Here is a 16,070-nt window from a genome sequence, read left to right as displayed (position 1 = left end):
CAACAACTGGAAGCTAATGAGGAACTCAAGGCTACCACTGTCAACTGGTTCAGTTCTCAGGTGTAGAACTTTCATGCAGTGCAATGTAATGAAAAGTGCTTACAAGTGTATGATGATTGTGTGGAAAAGTGAAGAAATTTCTAGGGAATTAAAATGGCTAATAAAAGGTTTTGCTAACTCTTTTTTATGAGTGAACAGTTTTTACATTCGAATTACGATATGTATACAAACTAATGTGATCAAAACCAAGAGATTTGGGATAATGTTCCACATTTTTAGCAGAAGGCTAACAAATCCATAGGAGAGTGTTGTCTGAAATGTGTTTCAGTTACTCTTAAAATTATTGTGAATACTTCAAGAGACAAATTATCATTTTAACAAATTATCAGTACAGTGTTGTATTTTTATGAAGACTAATATAAGGGCATTCTTTCTTTTATCAGGAGTAGGCTAACTTACCTAGTGCATATTCCTCTGGTGGTAAATCAGGGGCTGTAGGATTTCCAGGTGAGTCAATAGCATATTTTCCTTCTTCTTGCACCTCTTGCACTGAAACATTAAATGCCCCCAAAAGTTTAGAACAAAGCTCAATCTGAAATGCAAGGAATAACAAATATTTTTAAAATTTTGAACATGAAACATGAGGACTCATCTTCTTTCGGCCAGGTATATAAAGGGAGCCTATTGGACTACAAAACTGTTATTTCTCAACATTAGCAAACCGTCTTGTATTTTTGTACATTCCACACTGTATCAGATACAAGCAAAATTTTACTATGTTGCTGTATCACAGAATGATTTGTAAACATTTCCAGTACTGTTTTGATATTTCTCGCTCAGCAATGAGATATCTGGGAGTGTACCCTCCAGAATTTCATTGAAAGCTCTTTCAGAACACGCAGAACAATATGAAAGTTTTCCTTGTCACAATTATATATTTCTATATACATAAAATGAATCCAAAGCTATTCCTCTCAACTCCCAATCTTTTCTAGTTATCTCTTTATGATTCATGAAACCAAATTCATCTGTCATTTTGCTGCAAAGCAAAAAATTGAGAAAGAGAGAGAGAGAGAGAGAGAGAGAGAGAGAGAGAGAGAGAGAGAGAGAGAGAGAGAGAGAGAGAGAAGGGGGGGGGGGATGGGGGGGTGATTAATGGTTGTCTAGGTACACAGATTGAGGTATGGGGAGTAGAGAAAAGATTGTGACACTAGGAAGGGAGAAGGAACATCTGCCACCAAAGAGAACAAGTCACTGACCAGAATGTCACGTATCACCCAAGTCTTGAGAAATCAACATATATCAATTAAAATACACTCTTCACCAAGGCTTCTCTCACTCTCATTGTAGCCCAAGAAGAGTGGTAGCCTAATCAAAGACATTTCTTCACCTTTCAACATCTCCATCCCTATGTTATTGTTGCTCTCAATACACTCCCCAAATCTACACGCAGATACAGCAGAGTCCCGCTAATCCGAACCCCGGTAATCATCCGAACTTTCAGTTAACCCGAACATGAAAAATGTTAGTCTAAGGATGGAAAACTGTGTGGTAAATGGCTGTACATAAACACTATTTTAATTTACACAATACAGTAAACACGTATTAGAAAAATTGGCAAGAAAACATTAGTTTTAAACAATGTCTAACAATGAAAGAAAAGCTGTCAAACTTACTAAAATACAGTGGACATTTTATCCCTACTTTTTAGATGACAAAAACTCAGTCATTGTTTTTTGGCGTAATGAAGACAGTCTGTTATATGACGCAGAGTTGCGCCATCATATCATAAACATCAAATCAGCATGTGTAGCAGTGGGCTGTTGCTCCAAATAGCATAGCGTGAGGTCAAGGGCTTCTGCTGCATCACTGTGTGGCAACAGCACTCCTGGCTCATTGTCACTTCCATCACAGCAGTCCACTTTTTCCTGGTCTTGAGTCACAGCACCAACTAAATCAGCGTCAGTAAGGTTCTCCATACATGCTCCATCTGCTGCTGTCCACTCATTTACATCTCCTTCACTAGCTTCTTCACATCCAGGGATTGCCCGTATCATTTGTAGTAGATTTTTCTCTTCATTTTAACTAGGTTGTCCTGAAATTCAAGACATGTCCACAGTTTTCTCCACAATTTTCTCAGAGTATTTTCTGAAATATTCTGCCATGCCACAGTGGGCCAATAAACAACATCCTTCACATTGGTCTTTTCTATTTTGTCCACTACAGGAATGCTATCACCATGGATCAGCATTCCTAAAAATTGTTGTCTGTAAAACAGTTTTAATGTTTGCAGCACACCCTCATCCATTGGCTGTAGACATGTTGTAACATTTGGTGGCAAAAACTTCGCTACAATTTCTTCATCACATAATTCCTCTGTGCTGGAGTGAGATAGCGCGTTATCAATCAAAAGGATTGCACTGGGAGACAATTGATTTTCCTTAGAAAACTGTCGAACAGAGGAAACAAACTGGCTGTGAAACCAACCATTAAACAGCTTACCATCCATCCATGCTTTTTTCTGGTTGTGATAATATACAGGCACGGACTTCAGGTTGCAAATTTTTAAAAGCTCTGGGTCTAGTAAGTTTGCCGTTCAGCATTAAAGGCAGCTTGTCATTACCAGCAGCATTGCTGCATGCTAGTGATCTTTGCACATTTTAAAACCAGGAGCATGGTCTTCTACTTTTGATGCCAGGCTTTTTATTGGTAAGGCCCTAAAATTAAGGGCAGTCTCGTCAGCGTTATAAATTTGTTGGGAAGATTACTTTCCCTCTCTTATCATTTTTTTTCAAACTCACCCACGTATTCCTTCACTGCACCATGGTCAGAAGAAAGCTTCTCTCCAGTAATTGTTAGCTGATGGATTCCATGACGTTTCTTGAATCTGTCCAACCAACCCGTACTTGCACTAGAAGACTCATCACTATTCATTAACTTGGTCAGGTAAACAGCCTTCTCCTGAACCAGTACTCCACTCAAAGGAGTTCCTCTTTCTCTTTCCTGTGTAAACCAAAGGAAAATAGCTTCATCCACCTTATTGTACTGGGACTGTTTCAAAGTCTGTCAAATTTAGAGTGTTTTTCCTGAAGACATTGCACAGGACTGTTCAAGCTTTACTTGGTTCTTCTTCCAATGGTTGCTTTACCAACACCCATTCCCACTGCCACGCTGAACAGTTATTACTGACTCACACTGCACAAAACGTAGATGACAAAACACTTTCTGTTGTCATGTTTGTACTAGAACTTAAGTCGGTGCACACTGCTGCTACCTGGCAGGAACCATGTAAAACTCAAGATTTTGCTCTTTCCAACAGTACACACTGAAATAACATAGCAGTTACCTTTTCCTTAAATCTGATGATTCTTTTTGATATACCCTGTATTTTATTTATTTATTTCATCCAAGAATCATTTCTCAACATTATAGGACCTGTCAAGGTAATACGATAAAAGTCAACAGCTCAAAATAGAGATTCACAGAGTACTTGAGCATGACGTAAAAGGATCGGGCAGGTGGTTAGCCATGGTCTTGATGACGGAACCATCCTGGCATTTGTCTGAAGTGATCTAATCAAGATGGCTGGAAAGAGTGAACCCCAGCCTCCCAGATATCAAGTCAGTACCTTAAAAGCTGTAGTGCCTCATTCGGTTGGTCTCTATTATACAGCATTCTCTGGTTGTTTTTTTTTTTTCTTTCTTTTTTTCCAGCAGGCAGTAGCCTCTTGTATACTTTTTTATACATGTGACAGTAATTCAGGAATGGTGGATATGTAATACTTTAGTAAAGAACTAAGAAATTTAAATGTCGAAAGCTCTTTCTAATGGCCAGAGTTATTCATTTATTTTCCTTAAATGTTGCTATTGACATGGCTACTTTTGGAAATATCTCCTCAAAAAATTTAATTATACCATGTGCAGAATTTAGAGAATGTAGTGTCTATGTATATTGATTCCCATATACACTTCATCCCACATCTGATTTGTCAGTGCCCTAGAAAAAGTATGTATATTAAATGTGAAGAAAATCAATTTGTAGATTTACAGTTTTGTGTGTTTTGCCAATGTCTTTAGCTTCCTTATCTGAAAGTAGTGATCAGATGGGCAAGCATCTTTGATTAATACTTTACAATTTCTTTTACTGATATCTACAAGTATGTAGCCTAACACTGATACTGATCTTTGTGATATCATAGTAGCCATGTCTACCATTTGTGCCAGGCAAAAAGTGTTCAAAACGTTTAAACAGTTATTACTAATTTCACCATCAACAAATGTATTAATACTCATGTCACCACATATCAATATGAGAGGTTTTGGTGACAGATTCTTTTCAGTACTTCAGTCAATTTGTTGAAAAAAAGTGTCAACATTACTGATAGATGAGCAGCAGATGCACACAATGATCAACTTCCTATGCGTGTCTAGCTTTGTTAGTTGAGTAACTACCAGTTCAAATGCTTTCCAACACTAATTGTGATCAGATCTTTGAGTTTTAAAATGTGTGGCACTTCTGATACATACACATGATACCCTGCTCTTTCAGGTATTTCTATAAAAGCAATATGCACATTCATGTAAAAATAGCACTATGTGCTGTAGGCCATTGTCTATACACTAGTGCTCTGTAATGAACACCACTATGCTGTTCAAAGGCTGTAATTCAACTTCAAGCTGGTGTACTCAGTTTCTATAGTAGACTCCAAATTTGATAGACAATGCTGAGGTATGTGCACCCAGCCCGTAGTCACCTGCGCAATCTCCAGCTTTGCATTCACTTGATGTACAGCACTGCTAACACGGAACCAATCATGTCACCAGAACAGCCCAATAATGCTCACATCAGTAAGATACCAGTTAGGGAAGCTATCTTCTCAGGTCACCATCTACAAATTCATAATTGCAAGTTGCTCTGCTGGCCTGCTCTTGAACTTCTTCAAAGTGCAAATTCTGAGACACAACGAAGTGACTGAAACAGAGTGGAATGAAACAGTAAAGACACATGATAAGAACAACAAGTCGACATTCTGCATCAATTCTGGTGTGTCTGCATTGCAGTAGTCCACTATCAAAGCCACTGCAATAACATTATGCAGATTGCTGCTTAAAACTGTTCCATTTCATCATGTTTTAAACACTTCATTCAAATTCTACATTTGCACTTCTACATCAGCAATTTTTTAAATTTTTTGCTACATAATACATCGTTTATGAATCCTGTGAACTAATTTCTTTAGCTTCTAGTGTTTCCGTAGTCTTCAGTTTATTAACCTCCAAACTTAAAAGACTGTACACAACGGGGCAAAATCATTACTAACGGTAAAACACGCAGAAATCTGTATTTCAAAACAATTTTTGACGGCTCTAGTCGTTTAAGCTTATTCCCACTGTTAGAGTTGGCTGTGGTGACACTTCTAGCCAACACCAATGCACTAATGGCCTTACAGTCGAGATTGCTTTGCAAAACAGATCTTTTCAAATATTACTAGGACGTGTGCGTTGGATACACATTAGTGTTGTGCATGTTTTTCACACCATCGTTGACAATTACCGATTAAATATTTCACGAAGTGTAAAGGTTCACACCCGAAATAGGCCCAATTATCAAAGGGCGTTAACTGCTATTAAACAAGAAACCTTTACAGAAATAATTTAAATATTAAGAACACAATCCGCTGCCGATTTACGTCTTTCATACTGAGATTCTCCAATAGCATTCTTCACTGTATTGTAATATAGCGCTGACAGGAAACAGCTACGCCCATTTTCAAGGGCCAAATATGGTCTGTTCTTGTGGCCAATCTAATTCAGTACCCAGACACAGTAGCAGTACATTCGAATGAGATCTTATCTTACCTTCTTTAATGCGCTTCTTCCTTCCTAACGTGCCAATCTTTTCCCAGAAAGATTCTTCTTTCTCATCTTTCTTTGGCGTGGCCACAGCTGGCCTAGGAGACTTTGGCCTCGGGGACGCCATGCTTGATAAACCTGTGAAGTTCGAAACAAGACAATGTAAACATTCCACAATGCTGATTCATTTCTAGATATTTGCTGACAAGACGAAAAATGCAGTGAACTGAACGAAACGAAAGAATTAATGCGGCCGAACATTTTTGTACACATAATACAACTTGCATAAAATTTATATCATACGGCGAGTAAATCAACGGAACGTTACTTCCATACCAAATCATGCAACTTCGATGTCATACTAACATGCAATTTCCTGCAACGGGAGATGAGCGGTGAAGATGCGGCTGCTTGTCTCAGTCCTACATTTAACAATGTGCACAGTAGGGACTAGCGCTCGTGGGCGACTTTCGTCACTGTGAGTGTGACATCATTCTTGTCCAGTCTGTGGCTGTATATGTAGATGCGTTCATATCGTGACTACGGGATAACACTTTTGTACGCCGATCCATGAACATTAGACAAAATTATTACCGCGGTGCTACATTTTTATTGCTGCGCGCGGACTATTGACAAATTTGTCACTCTGAACGCCGCACTCTCCGCCCCCCATTTGTTTTCCGACTAACAATAAAGTGGCACCCCCAGGAGGGGCCCATAATGCGTGCGCAGAACAGAGATTTTTCGCCGTACTGCGCATGACGTCAGCGTCGAGAAACTCCGCTCAGTTCGCGCGCGCTTTCTAATGTGTTGAAGCAAGTAAGTGTTGTGTTGTTGCTGTTTGTTATCGAGTTGAATCGAGTTTATTCTTTCTGCGACACTTAAAGAATGCCGAATTGTGCCGTGGCGGTGTGTGAAAACTATAATCAGAATACTAAAGGGAGTGGTATCTCCTATCATAAGTTTCCGAAAGATCCTGAAACATGTGCTCTGTGGGTTCAGCTCTGTAGAAGACGTGATAGTATTAACATTAAAAATGCTACTATCTGTAGCGTACATTTTAAAGAAGACGATAATTTACGGGATCTCCAAGCTGAACTAATGAAACTTCCGCCAAAGAAGATCTTAAAGCCGACTGCAGTTCCTTCATTGCATCTCATTAAAGCAACATCTGCAGCTGCTGCTGCTGCTTCGTCTTCTGTCCAAGAAAGAAATGACAGAAGGAAAGATCATGAAACACGTAAACGTGCGCTTAACAGACTAGCTACACTGCCACCGAAGGAAAACAAATGGATCATAGCACAGAAACTGAAAAAGGCCGCATCGAGGATGAAATGAAGAGGCTTCATAAGGAATTATCGCTACAGACAGAAAAAAATAAGCGTTTGATAGCTGAAAACAATACGCTGAGAACGAGAAACAAATTACTGGCTCATGCATTAAGCAGACAGAGAAAGATATGCCAAAGGCTTCAGTATCAACGAAGTACTAAAGTGACAACTAAAGTACACCAAGTTTTAAAAAAAGTGTTTACGAACAGATAAATTGAATGTCTTCTGAAATCAAAAAAGAGCACCCATTGGACCCAGGAAGATACAAGCAAAGCCTTGCTTCTGCGCTCTCTGTCCAGAAAAACTTATATTTATTTATGAAATATAATGGGAATACCATTACCTGGATTTTCTACGTTAAAACGATGGATATCCAATTCTTTTCGTTGTGTTCCCGGAATATTGACTGATGTAGTGTACTTAATGAATAAGCAAGCAACAAACTTAAGTCAAGCAGAGAAGCTGTGTGTGTTAAGCTTTGACGAAGTGAATGTCGACAGTCGCATATGCAACGACCAAGAAACTGCCACCATACCACATAGCTAGGTACAGGTTGTTATGGCATGTGGTTTGTGTGGAACCTGGAAGCAGCCCGTATATTATAACTTTGATACTACGATAAATCGGGATTTACTGATCAGTATCGTTAGAGAGATGCAGAAAGTGGGATTTGTCGTAGTTGGTATAGTGTCTGATTTCGGGGGTAAAAATGGGAAAGTGTGGAAGGAATTCCACATCGACTACACAAACACGTGCTTCACCAACCCATATGATGAAACGAAACGTGTTTGGGTATTTGCTGATGTACCACATATGGTGAAACTTCTCAGAAACCACCTTTTAGATGATGGTTTCTCATTATGTGACGGAAGAACGATAACGAAACGCGTAATCGAGCAGCTATTGTCGAAAGATAATGGAGAACTGAAACTGTGCCCTAAGCTTACTGCTCATCATCTGACAGTTTGTGGAAGAGATCAACAGGGCACAGCAGAATTCTTCAAATTGGTGAACGACACTTTTGATGTTATGAATTCGAGGGTAGCTGTCGGCAAACGACCAGTTTCAAGTGCTTTTGGATTGTGTAAGGAGACGCAGGAGTAAGTTCTTCACAGATTCTACTCTGTCTGTGAAAAAATGAGTATGGGAAATCATAAAACTTTACTTCCTTTCCAAAAGGGATTACTCACCTCGATTTGGTCACTGCTGGGTTGTTTTTCGGATTTAAAGCATGGCTACGGTTTGAAGTATGTATTGACCTCAAGGTTCAACCAAGACTGCCTTGAAAACTTATTTTCCCAGATAAGAGCAATTGGCAGAGCCTATGATCATCCCTTACCACTGGAATTTAAAAGCCGTTTGCGTATTTTAGTTATGAACGAAAGTATTGCTGACTTTCAGTTACGCAGTTCCTGTCCAGTCTCCTCGGAAACTGATACAAATTATTTGACTTCCAACCTGTTTACAGGACTAGTGCCGGGCATTGAGGAAGCGTGTCAATGATAGAAGGTGATCAACAAATGAGGGACATTACACTACATGACTTAATTGTTCCACCTTTGATAGAAGATTCAGAGTGTTCTCTAGAAGGTCTCCGCTACATCGCTGGATATATTGTCTCCAGGTGCGTCTCCATTGACAAATCACTTGGTTATCCTAGTGGTAAGACACTCGAAGTGTCGAAAGACCATGCAAGTTCTGGGTGGATTGAGAAACTGTCTCGTGGTGGCTTAATCATCCCTTCAGATGTGTGGTTTGATGTTGTTAAGCAGTTATAGTAGCATTTTTTTAAATTTTCATGGGAGCAGTCTGTGTAAAGACGGCAATGTGATCAGAAACCTGACGAGACTTTTAATTGGGAAGTTTCCAACTATTCCTCAAGAGGTCATCACAGTGTACGCTAAAACCAGAACCTTCATCCGGAGAAGGCACTTCAACACATCTGCAAAGGCACAGAGGGCCAAACAGCAGCAGCAGAAAGCAGCACACAGGTGGAGAGCTTCTGCAGTCCCCTCCAGATCTGATTAAGGTATTTAAATTCTTCTTAAAATTTTTGAATGTGAGTTCATTAAACCGGGCTTCTGTATCATTATGTGTAGTAATGTCTCAACTAACTAGATGTACGGTTGCTGCTTAATACCTGCATGAAAAAGATGGTACACACTATTGCCGACTGTGATGCACAAAATGTGTTTAGTAAACTGAAAGCTCTTGTAATTGTTGCGTTTCCAGTACTATTAAAGATTGTAAAATATATAAAAAGGGACAGAAGCATACCAGATTGTTGTTATCTAACAAAAAATATTGAGTAATAGAATATAAATTGAGGGGGAGCCACAAATCTGTAGTTTTACTTTTTCGTTACCAGAGAGACAATATAAGAGTTTCACAGTCGCAGCAGGTATTAACATTCAGCCCCTGTATTGGGAAGCTTTGATCGAATCCATAATTCATTATATTGCCCTTTACTTTTCGAAAATTAATGTTAGTTTAAGCGCAATAGTGCCGTTTGTGAACGCCTCGCGCTGCTGACGCTTCTCGACAATGACGTCGCATGGAAGCGCCCGATCGCTGCCGAACACATTGGCCCAACCTTCTATGTAGCAACCTTGGTGGGACGCAATCACGATGTCGCCTTTATCGCACTCCATGGCTGAGCACGAAGACGATATCGATAATGATATTCTTCTAGATGAAATGAAAAAAACACTATCACTTTTCAACAAAAACTTCAAGGAGTGTTCAGGCACAAATCTGAAAATTAAAGGATAGGTGGAAATCAGTGGACTGATATTTTCAAGTGCTTGGGACAGCTTTTGTTCAGCTGGGATTGACAATCTTATATTCCTATTTTTTATGATAAGGCAGGTGTAATTCGAAGCAGTCATCAAAATTTTCAACAGCTATCCGAAAACGCCGGAAAAATTTCTTTTAATATGGTCCAAGGGAAAAACTTCCTCCCTAGCCTGTCACTCCAAAGAGGGTATTCCCACAAGAGGGTATATTTCTTTATATTTTCTTTTATATCTCATGAGTTCACCATGGAGTTCACAGTATTTGTATACCTTCTCCACACAGGAATTCTGCGATAAGCACATAGCCGGTTGTTGTGCCGACAGACACTATCAGACAGCTCACGGGGAGTTTGTTAGGAGTTTGTTAATATCATGTGTTGATGTCAGCTGGTAATGTGTATAGTATTACGTTATGAAATAATGTTTGTAGCCTGAAGTGTATGCAGTACCTGGGAACGAGAAATAAATGAACAATGTAGCGTTTGTCTTCTACAGTATTAAATAACTTCTTTACTAGGGATAAAGTGAATGAGGTAGCACTGTTGTAAACAGACTGGTCTTGTGTTTAGTATCATGAAGGTTCTAATATTCATCTAGTCATCGTTTTTCACGTTTTCCATTCAGGCAAGCATCAGGATGTTCTTGAAGTAAGGCCGCAGCCAACGACCTGTCTCATCTTTGTCAAACTAGACCTGTATATATGCATTACGTTATTGTTGTTGTTATTAATATGTAATACTGGTACTATGATAAGCTGATACCCCCGTAAAAGTGATCTACAAATGAATAACTACTGCTACCATGACAGCTACTACTACATTGGCAACAATAGTATCTTATGAGTTAATTCTTATGCACACACTTTCTGGTATGTCAGTTACTCCCATGAACTTCCAGAAGAAAGTATAAGAAAATTATAAGTGATTTAAGTAAACTGCCAAAATTCTAGAGGCAAATATTATGTGATAAAAGAAGAGCAGTGTTGAATACATTTCTAAAATGAAACATATTCCATACACAGGATGCCAGAAGGGTTAGAAAGGAAAGAAATGAAGATTGGTGTTACTCATCTCATTGATGATGATAGAGCACAAGCTCTTGTTGTATAAGGATGGGCTGGCATCCCCATGACCTTCTCATTGGTATCATCTCGCCATTTACCTTACATTATTTAGGAAAATCTGCTGTGGAAGTCCAGAAATAAATCTGAACTTCACTCATCCTGGATGTGATTTCAGTGTTGTAGTCAAAACTTGTATCTGGAAGGTTCAAAAAAACGAATATAGATATGCAAAAACAGTAGTATCACATGAGAATCTCTAAAACATATGACCACAAATCATTAAGTGATGGAAATTTTTTATGGTCCTTAGGTTGACAGCACTGACTCAATACTAGCGTGTGTTATCAACTCTATTGCTCTTTTGCCTTCACTGTGTTGGTTCGGTGAATATCCCTATTTGCAGCAGTTATAGAGCGTTTGATTGTGACAGCCCCCTCCTGCATATGCGTCAAGGAAGAAGTGAGAGGTGTGATTCGTTTACCTTTATTATGAAAGTACTACCGTTTCTATAATGCTTTTGCCTCATATTGGCAGAGTATAGGTGTGGAAACATACATCATGGACTACGGAAGCCTTATTACACTCCTAAAGGTGAAACAGTGAACAGCTACTATGAGCTACTGTGAGATCTCAAACCCAAAATCGAAACGAAAAAGAGAAGGAAACTTACAAAAGGAATGATTTTGCTTCAGGGTACGTAGCTCCAATTAATTTCCATCTTTTCGATCCAGTAAGGGGGCAGCTGTGAGAATCTAAGATTTCGTAGAATGATGAGATTCTGAAGGTGACACAAGAGTGGTTATGTGCAATGTGACAAAGCATCTTCCAAGGTAAGGTTTGGAAGCTTGTCAAGAGGTGAACCAAGTGCCTAGTGGTTGACTGAGATAATGTAGAGAAATGATGTTACTTGCAACATTGTTTACTCAATAATAAAGTTTCTTTTTTTAAAAGAACTGCCTTTATTTTTTACTTGTCTTAGAGAAGCAGTATATGTACATCGCAATCTGCTACACATGTTTGACAGTGTCTTGATACACTCATTATAAGATGGTGCAAGAATTCCTATTACAATCAATCCAATTCCTAGGAATGGGGGATACACATTAATGACAGTTGTAGCATGTGGACCAATTTCTCAACCACTCAATAGATCGTTTGTGGGGAAGCTATAATTCCTGAGACAGCTATGAGCTCTCAAAACTAATATTTTGCAAATATTGCTGTTTTTGTAGTGCAGTTAAATATTCTTGGTATATCTTTTACTAATATACCATGAACATTATATAAGCTACAGAACCATGCCTAAACCCTAAAAATTACACTTTGTGGCATATTCAACACAGCTGAAACTGTACACTGTGTCTGACATAATTCAAGGTGTAAGAGTGCTCTATCTTACAAAATATTATCCTAATAATGTCTTTGAGGCTTTACATTCTCCTGCTCTGGCTATGCTTAATTTTAAAACATGAATGTAAAACTGAATCACATGAAAGAATCTAGCAATCATTTCTTTACTTTTTGTTCCTAAATCCTGAAAAAAATCATTGTAATAATGTGCAGGACCAAGTAAATGATTGCCTATCTGCAATCTCATTAATAGTTATACTGCTTTCACAGGTCTTATTCCTGTCCAACAGTGCCACCCTCATACTTGCTGTATGTATTCTAGTTAACAAAAGTTGTGTTGATAGAACAAATCAACTGGAAATACCTGGTAAAGACAACAGTAAACGATTTTACAATGTATGTCGCCATTTTCATCTTCTGGAGATGGTTTATTTTATATATATATATATATATATATATATATATATATATATATATATATATATTGTTACAGCAGAATCAGTAGGAGCCTGATGACACTGTCATATTGACAATTCAGAGAAGACAAGATTAAAAGATACATTTAGTTAGCTCTTGGCTCTCGTCAGTATACTACAGATATTGGCAAAGTCAAGAACATGGAAATTGCATACACAAGTTATGTGAACAGTTCCTAAAAAAGCTATTTAACTTCAGCACTGAATATAATTCTGCATCATAGAATATAACACATTTGAACAAGAAATTGATAACATTAAGAGTAAATGATACATTAGTAACAAATGTGTGCAGTGTTGTAAACTTTCCACAAGCATTTTATAACGATTGCTGAATATACTGAGTTGTCAGGTTCAGTAGATGATGCCATGGGGTACCTCAGAGAAATTGTTGCAAACAGATTCATTAATATAAGTATGGCCTTCACTACACCAGTAGAAATAATGTCCACCATAGAATCTCTAAAATTAAAACAATCTTGTGGTTATGACAAAATATCAACAAAGTTAAGTAAAGAGTGTGCTTATGAGGATAGTAACATATTAAGCTATCTGTGTAACCAGTCATTTATCAGTCAAATATTTCCCGAATTTTTGAAATACAATGAAGTTTAGCTTTTGTTTTTAAAAATGAGGTAAATAAATATAGTCAAATTTCCACTTAGTTTCAGTTTTGTCAGCAGTCTCGAAAATTTTAGAAAAGGTATTATACAATCGGCTTTTTAACCATGTGACAGTATATAATATATTGCCAAAGTCACTGTTTGGATGACTAAAGAATTATGATATTAGAAGGCCATTTACACATATAGTGAGAATATAATCAATTCCTTTGACAATAAATTGCAGACTACTGGTATATTCTATGATCTGTTAAATGCATTTGACTGTATAAACCACAATATGCTTTCAAGTAAATTAGAATATTGTGATGTAACAGGAAATGCTGCAAAGTGGTCATATCCTATATCTCTGACAGGAAACATAGGATGTCATTAAGAAAAAGATATGTGCTGTGCTATTTGCCCCACCCTGTTGGGCACTTATTAAAAGTGGTAACCCACAAGGTTCCATCTTAGGACCCTTACTTTTCCTTGTCTATGTCACTGACCTTTCATCTCTAAGATTGCCAGATGCCATGTTTGTTTTATTTGCAGATGGTACAAAAATTGCAATAAATAGCATATCAAATATCGTCATAGAAAGATCAGTTAATGAAATTTTCATGGACATTAATAAGTGTTTCCTAACCAATTCTTTAACACCAAACTTTAAAAAAACACAATACATGAAGTTAGGAACTTGTAAGAGATTTGACGTCAGTATATGCCCAAAGAATGATGAAAAATATATAGAAATTGACAGTATTAAATTTTTGAGGTTACAGCTTAATAATAAGTTCAACTGGGAGAAACACATGTGATATAAAAACAAAAAAAGCTGGCATAATATGCTTACAGTAGTACTGCTGCCTAGTATTTGAGTAACAGTCTTCAGTAAAAGTAATGAGAAGTAGCATAGAAGCTGCTGTGGAGCATTGGCAGCTGGTAGTCTCATTGTGGTGACGTGTGGGCCACAATGACAGACACACAAGGGAATTGTGAATCCAGGAGAGCTGAGCACAACAGTAAATTGTACCGCACAGTGGTAATGATGTAGCCAGCAGCTTGATGTCACCATACCAGGACAGGTAATTTATGGGCAATGTGACTAGGCGTGCTAGAGGTATATAAATAAGCCTGGAGTTTGAGGCAGGGCAAAGGTCCCGAGTTCGAGTCTCGGTCGGGCACACAGTTTTAATCTGCCAGGAAGTTTCATATCAGCGCACACTCCGCTGCAGAGTGAAAATCTCATTCTGGAAACATCCCCCAGGCTGTGGCTAAGCCATGTCTCCGCAGTATCCTTTCTTTCAGGAGTGCTAGTTCTGCAAGGTTCGCAGAAGAGCTTCTGTAAAGTTTGGAAGGTAGGAGACGGATACTGGCAGAAGTAAAGCTGTGAGTACCGGACGTGAGTCGTGCTTCGGTAGCTCAGTTGGTAGAGCACTTGCCCGCGAAAGGCAAAGGTCCCGAGTTCGAGTCTCGGTCGGTCACACAGTTTTAATCTGCCAGGAAGTTTCAACCAGGGAAAGTAGTTCTTCTTCTCGATGGGCACACCTCACATTCTACTGATCCAGATATGCTTGATCTTGCAACAGAAAATGATGTGATCATGATTTATTTACCTCCACATTCAACACACTATCTTCAGCCTCTTGGCAGGTGTGTTTTCAAATCTCTGAAACAAGCTTTTTACAGGACAATGCGAAACTGGACATTGTGTCATCCTGGACGTAAAGTCCAGTTCCCAGTCTTCCTCAGCGAAACCTGGAAGAAAGCTGCAGCTCCATCCAATGCTCAATCTGGATTTGAAGCTTGTGGCTTGTATCCATACAACCTGGAAAGAATTCCAGAGGAGGGATTTCAAATTTCTGATCTGGTTGCTATTGGTGTGGCAGTCAAGAATAAAGCATATAACACCGACTGTAGAGGATGTGCTGAGGTTGTTCTCCCACAGAAAGCCAATAGAAGACTTGAAACACAGGTTGATAATGAGCCAATGCCAGGAACATCATTAGAAGAAATTACTCCTATGCCTGTCTAGTATGCACTGCCATCGAAGCACAGAAAGAAAACTGCTGAAGTTCTCACAGAAAGGAGTCGAAAAGAAGGAGCAAGAGCTAGGTCACAGCGAACTAAAAGCAAAAAATCAACTCAAGGTCAGTCTAAGTTTAGCAAACCAAGTAACTCAGCAAATGACAGTGATTATTGTGCTGAGTATTCCAAGAATTACTATGATAAAAATGGACCACAGGTGGATTGGATTCAGTGTGTCATATGCAATAAATGGTTGCATGAAGCCTGTACAGAGGAAGAAAACATGTGTAATAACTGTGCAAATGAATACTAATTTTTTGGATGATTTCTTGTCATTTGCCGATTCTTGTTGTTGTTGTTGTTGTTGTTGTGGTCTTCAGTCCTGAGACTGGTTTGATGCAGCTCTCCATGCTACTCTATCCTGTGCAAGCTTCTTCATCTCCCAGTACCTACTGCAACCTACATCCTTCTGAATCTGCTTAGTGTATTCATCTCTTGGTCTCCCTCTACGATTTTTACCCTCCACACTGCTCTCCAATGCTGAATTTGTGATTCCTTGATGCCTCAGAA

At 38.6% G+C, this 16,070-nt stretch overlaps 1 protein-coding gene across 2 annotated transcripts in view; it reads right to left on the bottom strand.

The window, feature by feature from the left end:
- Positions 1-16,070, bottom strand: part of LOC126267592 (beta-parvin) — a 129,382-nt gene that overhangs the window by 39,637 nt on the left and 73,675 nt on the right. Inside the window, exons 1-3 of one of the 2 annotated variants that reach the window (XM_049972894.1) lie at positions 6,219-6,340; positions 5,859-5,990; positions 460-549 (exon numbers count right to left, since the gene is read on the bottom strand). In XM_049972894.1, coding sequence (XP_049828851.1) covers positions 460-549; positions 5,859-5,979 — 211 coding nt within the window. In that variant the 5' untranslated portion in view covers positions 5,980-5,990; positions 6,219-6,340. Of the gene's footprint in view, positions 1-459; positions 550-5,858; positions 5,991-6,218; positions 6,341-16,070 lie in introns of those variants that run through there. The other variant, XM_049972893.1, reaches the window with a different exon arrangement.

The sequence above is a fragment of the Schistocerca gregaria genome, chromosome 4, assembly GCF_023897955.1.
Source record: "Schistocerca gregaria isolate iqSchGreg1 chromosome 4, iqSchGreg1.2, whole genome shotgun sequence".
NCBI lineage: Eukaryota > Metazoa > Arthropoda > Insecta > Orthoptera > Acrididae > Schistocerca > Schistocerca gregaria.
This window is presented reverse-complemented; position numbering and strand designations above follow the sequence as displayed.